The sequence below is a fragment of the Arachis ipaensis genome, chromosome B08 (assembly GCF_000816755.2).
Source record: "Arachis ipaensis cultivar K30076 chromosome B08, Araip1.1, whole genome shotgun sequence".
Classification (NCBI taxonomy): domain Eukaryota; kingdom Viridiplantae; phylum Streptophyta; class Magnoliopsida; order Fabales; family Fabaceae; genus Arachis; species Arachis ipaensis.
The window spans coordinates 10,350,343-10,359,998 of record NC_029792.2 but is presented as its reverse complement, the minus strand read 5'-3'; the positions used below and the strand labels follow the sequence as shown (position 1 = coordinate 10,359,998).

Genomic DNA, 9,656 nt, shown 5'->3' with positions numbered 1-9,656 from the left:
AGGGTATGAGCTAAAAACCTCCAGTCAACTCTGTCATAAGCTTTCTCCAGATCAATCTTAAAGGCCAGTGTGCCTTTCTTTGATTTAGTCTTCTTCATAAAGTGGAGGACTTCTTGAGCAATAATGATGTTGTCAGGAGTTCCTCGTCCCGGAATAAATCCTCCTTGAAGCGAGCCAATAATCTCCGCAAGATGAGGACGAAGCCTATTAACAAGGACCTTCGTGATGATCTTGTAAACTACATTGCAGAGATTAATCGGCCTGAAATCTTTCATAGATACCGGTGATTCAACCTTTGGAATGAGAACCAGTAAAGTCTCCAACATTCTCGGATCAAGAGGAACACCAGAGAATGCCTGCTTAACCATCTTCTAGGTGTCATAGGTGTCAGCTGAAGATTAAATTAAAGTGCACTTTGGCTTTGGTCTCCAAAGTCCGAAGTTTCGTGAACGGCCTGAACTTTTCGTCTGTTAGGTGATAGGTGGGGACATGTCGGAGAAAAGGAATAAAGAAATGGGCAAAATTGTCATTAAATAACAGCCTTACGTGGCTCGTTCCGGTGCTGTGTTGGTTCTCCCAAGTCCCACGTTTACAGACACTTAAGTGAGTTGTCTCAGCTAGTTCGAGTCCCTTCCAAGTTCGGAACCGTTTTCGTGTAACAACACTTCCTCCATTTTCCTTGTATTGTAAATCAAGTACCAGATTCTGTTACTCAACCTTACTATATATTTCTAATAATATTTTTCGTTGTTTCTTTTCTTTTCACGATTTTCCCGCGTTAATTAGTTACTACTTAGTTCGTTACATAGATAACTAGCTAGCTGGTGGTTTGATTAATTGATTTACATAATAGGATCCTACCTTTGATTTGTACTAAAAATTCATCATGCTAGATCAACTTAATCTAAATTTATGTATATGATATATGGCATAAGCATTACGAGACTAGAAAAAGAGTATAGTTTAAACACTATTATTATTTGAACAGAGCCGTTATCATTATTTGAATTTGTTATATGATTTGTGATTTGAATTGTTGATAGGTCACAGTGTAAACAGAAATCATGGAGGGTGGACCTTATATGATGCAGCATCCATCAATATCACAGAAGCTAGGTGGAGGATCTTTTCTTGTGTCCAAGCTTGCCACTGGATTTCACTCAAGAAACTCTTCCAGCAGTGGCATTTACCTCAATGGCTTTGTGGCCGTGACCCCGATGGTATCGCCGGTCACAGCTTACTCTCCGGCGGAGAAAGGAGGAGCTACTACTTCTTTCATAGTGGATTTTCTGATGGGAGGAGTGTCTGCTGCTGTGTCTAAGACTGCGGCCGCGCCGATCGAGAGAGTTAAGCTGCTAATTCAGAACCAGGATGAGATGCTCAAGACTGGTCGGTTGTCTCATCCGTACAAGGGAATTGGTGATTGTTTTGCTAGAACTATTAAGGATGAAGGGATGCTTTCACTTTGGAGAGGAAACACTGCTAATGTTATCAGATACTTCCCTACTCAGGTTCTTTATTCCCTCCTCTTTATTTTAAAATGTAAAATTTGTATGTGATATGTCACATGTGCCCGTGACCTCTAGGTGAGTATGGGGAGATTATGCCATTTGAGTTATATCTCGAGTTTGTTATTATCATCATTAGCATAAATAAAAGAATTCACATTTATGTTTTGAATTATAGATGTGAATTTTATGGGCAGAGATGAGATGAAACAAATTTTACTCTTGTTTGAAAAAATTCTGTCGGGTTATGCTAGCTAACCAATGACTTTTTTGAACAATATGAAGAACCACCAATCAAATAAAAACACACTACACTTTTAAATTACCCACCTAAATCTTAATATTAAAATAATCATCCACACACATAATAAAATGAACATCCAATATATCCATTGTTCACATTGTTTAGTATTTTCATTATTTGCCTATACTTTTCCAATTCTGTATTATGTTTTCATTTCTCTGCAGGCGCTGAACTTTGCTTTCAAGGATTATTTTAAGAAGCTCTTCAACTTCAAGAAAGACAGAGATGGCTATTGGAAATGGTTTGCTGGGAACTTGGCATCTGGTGGGGCTGCCGGAGCTTCTTCCCTCTTGTTTGTTTATTCTTTGGACTTTGCCAGAACTCGTTTGGCCAATGATGCCAAGGTTGCTGCTAAGCAGGGTGGTCAAAGGCAGTTCAATGGCTTGATTGATGTTTACACCAAAACCATTAAATCCGATGGTATCACTGGCCTTTATCGCGGATTCACCATCTCTTGTGTTGGGATTGTTGTGTATCGTGGTCTCTATTTCGGAATGTATGATTCTTTGAAACCAGTGGTTCTGGTCGATGGCTTGCAGGTTCGTGCAAAATCTGAATTTCAAATCTAGTATGTTGTAACTTGTAGAAAAAGGTAACTAATCTCATGAAATTGTCTTTTATGTGAAGATTATGGTTGAGAATTATTAAATAACAATTTAATCAAACGTGTCATTTAACGATTTTCACCTATCATCTTTACGGGAAGACAATTTCATGTGAGTAGCTACAGTGAAAAAAATGAATTGACATAGTATCCTAGACTACTCATACAATGCTTTTTACTTACTATAACTTTGTACTTGTTAACAGGATAGTTTCTTTGCAAGTTTCTTTTTGGGTTGGGGGATCACAATAGGTGCTGGCTTGGCCTCTTACCCAATTGATACTGTTCGTAGAAGAATGATGATGACATCCGGAGAAGCCGTGAAATACAGCGGCTCTGTGGATGCATTCAAGCAGATCATCGCCAAAGAGGGTGCTAAGTCACTCTTCAAAGGTGCCGGTGCAAACATATTGCGTGCTGTTGCAGGTGCCGGTGTGCTTGCCGGCTATGACAAGCTACAGCTCCTCTTGTTTGGAAAGAAATATGGTTCTGGTGGTGGAGGCTAAGATATACAGATAATGATGAAAGAAACTATATGGGACAGTATGTTGAATCTCATTCATGCTGAAAATAAATAATAACTATTTGAGCTTTCTCAGAGTTTATAGACTCGGATATTTAGAAACCATAGTTTTTTTTAAATTGTTTGTGGGTACATGTCTGGAGCTTGTAGCTTGAGTGGTTATGATGACCATTTTGGTTGAAATAATTGAAGACTCCTGTTCACTTGTGTTCCATTGAAGGTAAGTTCTCTGTTCTTTGTTATTTATCACTATCAATTTTTCATATATTTTTTGGATCAATGTATCTTAATATAGTACGAAAGTGTTGGTGCCACATGAAAAAGATAAAGAAAGAGAAACTAACAAATATTTTCACTAATGTGCAACGGTGCAATCTATTTTAGGAAGTTAGAATGGGAATCACAAATGACAAAAAGAATAAAGATTACATTTCGTGTTAAAAGGTAAAATTACAATTTTGTCTTTTCTTTTGCACCTTAAAGAAAAACGTTAGAAGATTAATACCTTTTTTGGATTTATTTTGCATTTGATCTAATAAAATGTTGGTAGCTTAACATTTTTCTTTACATAAACCATACTCACAGCATCTGGAATATGGTGGAAAAATCAAGTTACAAAATTTCTATAAGAAAAAGAAAGGGTTAACATAAAACCCATGTGAGGCAATCGTAGTTAGCTCACATGGGGTGTTGGTGTAACAAAAATAAAACTTAATAAACCTTCACTTCTGCCACCTAATATTGAAAGCAAAACAATGTAAAGAAGTTGGATGTAACTACGGCCTAAGCATGTTACCAGAACTCCAGAAGTATCTATCAAGTTGAACAGGGTCAGTTGTTGGTCCTATTGAAATAAGCCACGAAAAATCACTTTATGCAGGCGGTAGCGAGCGCCGGCAAGTTGGGCACTCCATCTTTATGTCCATCCATCTTTGCAGACAACCAGAGTGAAAGAAATGATCACAAGGTGTCACCTGTGTAATAGTCTGCACATTAGGCTTAAATCCAGATTGTAGTTCTTAATTCGAGTTTAACAAAGGTTTAAGTTTATATTGACATACCATGCAATCATTAGACCGTTGATTAAGATCAATGGATGTCATGCAAATAACACAATCCATAGCGTGTCTTGGATCTTGATTAAACCTCCTATAATAGCTGTACTTCTCAGGTAGTATCTGCGAATCATGAAAGAAACAAAGATAGAGAAAAGATTCATGCAAGTGTTCCACAGATCACAATAGTGAGAGTTTGGATATTGCCATCTTCGCCGCAGAGTCGTGCTCATGATCAGAAGAATTTGATGAAATCATCTGAATGTGTAAGTGGTCATAAAGCAACAAGAAGACAGTTGGCCTAACCTGGCGAGGGATGAACCACCGTGAGCCGAGATAATGCTGAAGAAGAAGAACTGAAGCTTGAAGGCCAATAAATGCAGCCAACGAAACACACCAGCTCTTGTCCGGCTGTATGCGCATGAAGTTGTTTGGGCAACCAAAAACATATAGCGGGATTGCTAAGCGAGTAACAGATATCCCAAGGATATAATGAGGATGCAGCGGCTTGCGCGAGTCACGGATAACGTTGGTGATTATCTGAGGTATCCAAAAGGAGTATATAAGAAGAAGAATAGGTCTCAAATGGTGATGGAACTCGTACATGAGGAGAATGCCTCCTAACAGGATTCCATCTGCAGAGAAAGTGAAACCATTAAAATCCGGCCACATCATACAATGAATTCTTTATCATGCAGGCACTATTTCTTCACGAGCAATGCTAGAAGGCTATCATAATTTATTGTTTTTGGCCATCAGTTAGTCATCAATATTTAAAAGTATGAAATAAAATATGTTGTTGGATTACTAGACTAAAAGAATTGAGTTGATGGCTAAGTGATGACCAAAAACAATAAATTCTGATGATCTCCTAGCAGTTCTCAAACGTTTCATTCTAAATGAATACTTACAGAAACGGCTATATAAGACGGAAAGTTCGCGCCTCATTGCCTCCCAACCTTCTCCGCTACTCAAAGGCCTATTTGCCTTCCAGATGGTGAGGAGATATCTCATCTCAAATATTGAAAAGACGACGAACTTGAAAAATGCAGCAGTTGCAAAAGCATTAAACAAGGATTCTGCATTTCAGGCAGCAGCTATAATTATTAAAATGAGAATCTGATAAATACTACAAAATAAGATAATCAATGACTCAAGTCCGCTCTATTGCAACAATGGTAATAGCATATAAAAATCAATAAAAACATAACACTGCATTTTGTGGGTCATTCTCATTCATCAGTTTCAAGTTGTGAAATCTCAATTTTACCAACTAGTATTCCTGCAGTCAGATGTAAAAGGCAAAGATAAGCATCCATTATCGCCTGCTGGCCAATTAACAATATTGAAACCTTAGCAGCTCCCTGCGGAAATATCAAAATCATATTCACAGATTACTATGAAATCACGAAATAAATAGTATCTGATACATACATCCAAATTGAAGATTTACATATTAATTCCATTTTATAAATCCATGGCATATGAAATCTCAAATAAAAGTAAATTCTTACAGATTGAGTGCTGCTATGCTCCATTTGACGAATCAGTAGAAGAACTTGCAAGAAAGAAACCTGATATATGTACGTTAAGGAACTAACAGGGTTATGAACAACAACAAATAATAATGCTGTAAGAATATCCATGATTGAAGGATACAAAAGTAACCATCAAGGTATAGTTCACTGCTTTGTTATAGTACACCTCAATGTTGACAGAAGTTGTATTTAACAGTAAAGGTGAGAAACAGTCCCCATCATCATCCGTGGAGGGACTCTCCATCAAACCTTCGAGGTGAAAACGATCATGTTCTCCTTCTATAGGAAATAATATAAGCACATGGTAAATCATCCGGTAAAAAATATACAAAAATATAATCATTATCAATAAAAAGAATGATCTCAATGGATAAAAACAAAATGAGGAAAACTCATTGTGCAATGTACAAACAATTCTTTTCCTACTGAACATGTAATATCCGGAATTGGTTATATTAGAATGGAAGAGCACCAAAAGGAAGATATTAATGTTAAATATTTTTATTGTGAGGAAGTCAATAAGTATTGAAATGCCGGGGAAAGTACCATTTTTGGTTGATGGTAAGCGTGAAAGCTGTGCAGCAATTTCAATATTACAATGTTTCTCCATGTCATGCATTGGAGCTGCAGCAGAGAAAAAGAATAGCAAGTCAATAATACCACAAAATTATGGGAAATTCCTTCAGTGTATTAGTATGGGAGATAAATTACAATGTTTCTTTCTCCACATCTTATCTCGGGAAGAATCTTGCAGTACCTGAGATGAGAAAACTCCAAGCTGTGTATAATACATGTAGCAGATAATTACTTTGGATGCTCACTTTTTTAAAAATAAATAAATAAAAGAGATATCATATGGTATACGTTATATAATTTTGTTTTTTTGGGGGGGGAGGGGAGTATTCTACAAAAAATATACAATGTGTAAACATCAAGGATACATAAAAAAATGATGGTTACCAGATGGTATGGATTGGATAAAATATAATCTCCATCCTGATTCAATTCTCCCTCTTTTCCACTGCAATAGTAGGAAAGAAACTCTTGAGCATATTCAAAAGAGTAAGGACATTTTAGGCATTTCTTTGCAAATACAACAGAGCATTAAAGAACATATTCAAGGTGAAATTCTAAATATAAACAAGCATGATAACATTCGCCAACTTGCACGATTAATATGTAAACTTGAGTAGACATTTATATTATGAAAATCACCTGTTGGCTACCATTCGAAGCTGTCTAAAAGGCCATATATATACACCTTCCACTCTGATCTGGGCACCACCAACATTATATTCATTGTCAAACACATCATGGAATATAATAACCCCCTGAGGAAAAAGCATGAATATGTTTGTTAATTAGCTATTCGGTATATGGCACATGATAGAACAATTAAGAAGCTATATGAGTTACGATAGCTGAATTTCTGTGAAATGTATATTTCAATTCTCACCTGAACGTAATGTACTCCAGTTATCTTCGTTGGTGTACTAACTAATTCAATTACAGAATTACCAGTTGTTTTTCTGATGTCTGGAAATCTGGAAGAGCCATTTGCGGCATCTGAAAACTTCCAACTCCCTGCATTAACGAGGTCAATATACAAAAACAGTCTCAGACTTTACAAACAAACACACCGTTGTAAATGAACCAAGTATTATAACTCACACTATTCGAAGTGAAGAACAAAACCTTTTTAAATTACATGATCTGTCCAAATGCCATAAGTTCATTTTGATAATTCATGGAAACATCTTAGCCTATACCTAGGTGCTGCCCCCCTTTCCCATATATTATCTGCCCGAGAATAGTTAGTAAAAAATGTATTTAAAGTAACTTAAGCCAAAAGATAAGAAGCTTATGATTAGCATTTAGACCGTTTTGTCTTCAAAGAAAACATTCTACTCCATGAAAGTGTCAACTCGTTAAAAAAGGTCAAACTGTCTCCTAAAAGCAGTACTTCAACTATACAAATGGACATATTAAACTTTAGAACAGCAGACCAAACCGCAACCTCAAGACAACAGCAAGCTACGAACACGAAAAAAAAAAAAATTGACTCAAGCTTCTTAAAGAATACAAACCTCTATAAGTTCCAGTTATGTTCCATTGTGAAAATGGACCACTATCAGTCTCATCTTTTCTTGTAAGCCACTGGGAGAAGCAATAAGAAAATGAAATTTGTTGAGTTCTTCTCCATTAAGATTTTGCCTCAATCACATAAATCACAATTTATCAAGTAAAATAATTTCTAATGATAATCCAGTGTTTAGGGAAGTTAAATATCAATAAAGTCAAAAAGCTATGGTCTGTGATCATGTCCTTGGATGTTACTAATTACTACTAACAAATCAGTAAAAACCACATGACAAAGTCATGTACATTTTTCTATAAACTTATTTGCAAATGATCTAGTTTGTTTTCAATTAGACGGCACAATGTTTTTCAGCTACTTCTACCACAGGTTCTAAAAATGTTTGAAACTGCAACACTTCGGAAGCAAAGAAATGTTTGGACAAAAAGAAATAACCCTGCAAATGCCCGTTGACAGTTATGATTGCTGATTGTTAAAAGAGCATTCTACAATAATCCATGGAAATTGAGCATAAAACTAGCCATGTATTATAGCAATGCCCTCCAATTATAAGTAAAGTGTGGAATGTATAAGTTTGTTGAATTCTCTCACTAAATAAATTATGCACTACTTTAGCACTACTTACAATATGTTCAAATACCTTTATCATCTTCCTTAAACCACATGGTTCCATATTTACAGCATCATTATTGCAAGAACACTACACTATGAATTTATTTCTAGTTTCTACTTTCAAACAGCAGAATAGCAGCTATAGCAACCCCTCACAGCTTGACAGTAAATGATCAACACTAAAAACTAAAAGACAACTTTTTTGGGTAAAATTTACAATATACATCCTCAAATTTTCCAGACATTCAAGAATCAAGATAGAAGCAAACCTCATCGCCCCAAGAACGAGTTCTTTCCCGTAAGGGTCTGAGACCAGTCACAGAGGGAAGAAACAGTAGAAAAATCCACCACCCAAATGCAATTCTTATACAAAGCTTGAATCTTTCACTGGGAACCATGTCAAATCTCATTCCCGAGATGTCGAAAAGAGAAGCTTTTCAACTCAAATTCAACGACCCAGTTCTGAGCTGAAGCTGATTAGAGCGAATCAAAGGGAATAACCCAGTACTCAACATAGTAATTAACTTAAGGAACAAAAAAATCAATAGAAAGGGGGTTGCTTGAAGAGGAGTCAAAAGGGGTAGAACCCAACGTTGATCAGATAGAAGAAAATGAAAGATTAACTACTCAATTGGTGACCAAAGAATGCAAAATTTGGAAGCAAACAACAAACAAGGGTGCTTTAGACAAGCTTAGTTTTTGAAAGAGAATGCGAAGCTTACGTTGTACAAATCAATAATCAAATTAGAAGTGAAAGCGAAAGATTACGGGAATTTTGTTGTAATGTTTGTTGCGGCATAGGTTGTTGACGAGTTCGATGTGTTGTGGTTTTTGGTAAACGGAGGTTCACTCCACGCTATTATTAATTTAATTTAATTTAATATTATTATTACTTGTTTCTTTGCACAGTTTATTACTCCTACTAATCAAATTCATTTTTGTGTTACATAATTACATTTTTACTGATACTATTGCAAATTTTATAATCATGGCCTTAATATATTGAGAAAGTTTTTTTTTAGGTAGTTTTATTACCTGAATATATGTATATCTGAAATTCTGAATGCTCCCTGCGATTTTTTGTCAGAAAAATCTTTTTTTTTTTGTTTGTCAGGAGTTTTTGTCAGTATCTGATTGCACAGTTATTTTCACCGTTTTTGGTCTGAACAAGTTTTCACATCTAAAGACTTTCGTAAGTAACTAGTAAACTGTTTTTCGTAAGAAACGCTAGCAAAAAAGTCAAAAAAAAAAAATGTTAGCAAAAGTAATTCCTAAGTCAAATTTTCATAAAAAGGCCCACATATTGAAGCCCACCATTGTAACGGTGTGTACTCATCTTGGTCCAAAAAAAAATATAAAATAAAGATATAGTAATAATAACCTTGTCAAAAAAGCAGCTGAAATTGGTCCAAGA

At 35.8% G+C, this 9,656-nt stretch overlaps 2 protein-coding genes across 6 annotated transcripts; one reads left to right on the top strand and one right to left on the bottom strand.

Moving 5' to 3' along the window:
• LOC107612361 (ADP,ATP carrier protein 1, mitochondrial) lies at positions 557-3,181 on the top strand. Of its 5 annotated transcripts, none has more exons than XM_016314111.2 (4): positions 557-655; positions 1,044-1,511; positions 1,977-2,351; positions 2,623-3,181. In XM_016314111.2, exons 2-4 carry the CDS (start codon positions 1,065-1,067, stop codon positions 2,920-2,922), a joined length of 1,122 nt encoding a protein of 373 aa, XP_016169597.1. In that variant the 5' UTR covers positions 557-655; positions 1,044-1,064; the 3' UTR covers positions 2,923-3,181. The 5 variants fall into 5 exon arrangements, with proteins under 5 accessions (XP_016169597.1, XP_016169594.1, XP_016169595.1 ...); XM_016314108.2 differs by having other exon boundaries at positions 575-695; XM_016314109.2 differs by having other exon boundaries at positions 594-695; positions 1,051-1,511.
• Positions 3,431-9,085, bottom strand: LOC107612360 (transmembrane E3 ubiquitin-protein ligase 1). Its single transcript, XM_016314107.2, has 14 exons — positions 8,512-9,085; positions 7,620-7,689; positions 6,989-7,116; positions 6,748-6,863; positions 6,493-6,553; positions 6,244-6,310; positions 6,079-6,156; positions 5,654-5,811; positions 5,509-5,568; positions 5,265-5,358; positions 4,906-5,073; positions 4,301-4,629; positions 4,001-4,117; positions 3,431-3,913 (listed from the first exon to the last, which is right to left on the bottom strand). Exons 1-14 carry the CDS (start codon positions 8,650-8,652, stop codon positions 3,812-3,814), a joined length of 1,689 nt encoding a protein of 562 aa, XP_016169593.1. The 5' UTR covers positions 8,653-9,085; the 3' UTR covers positions 3,431-3,811.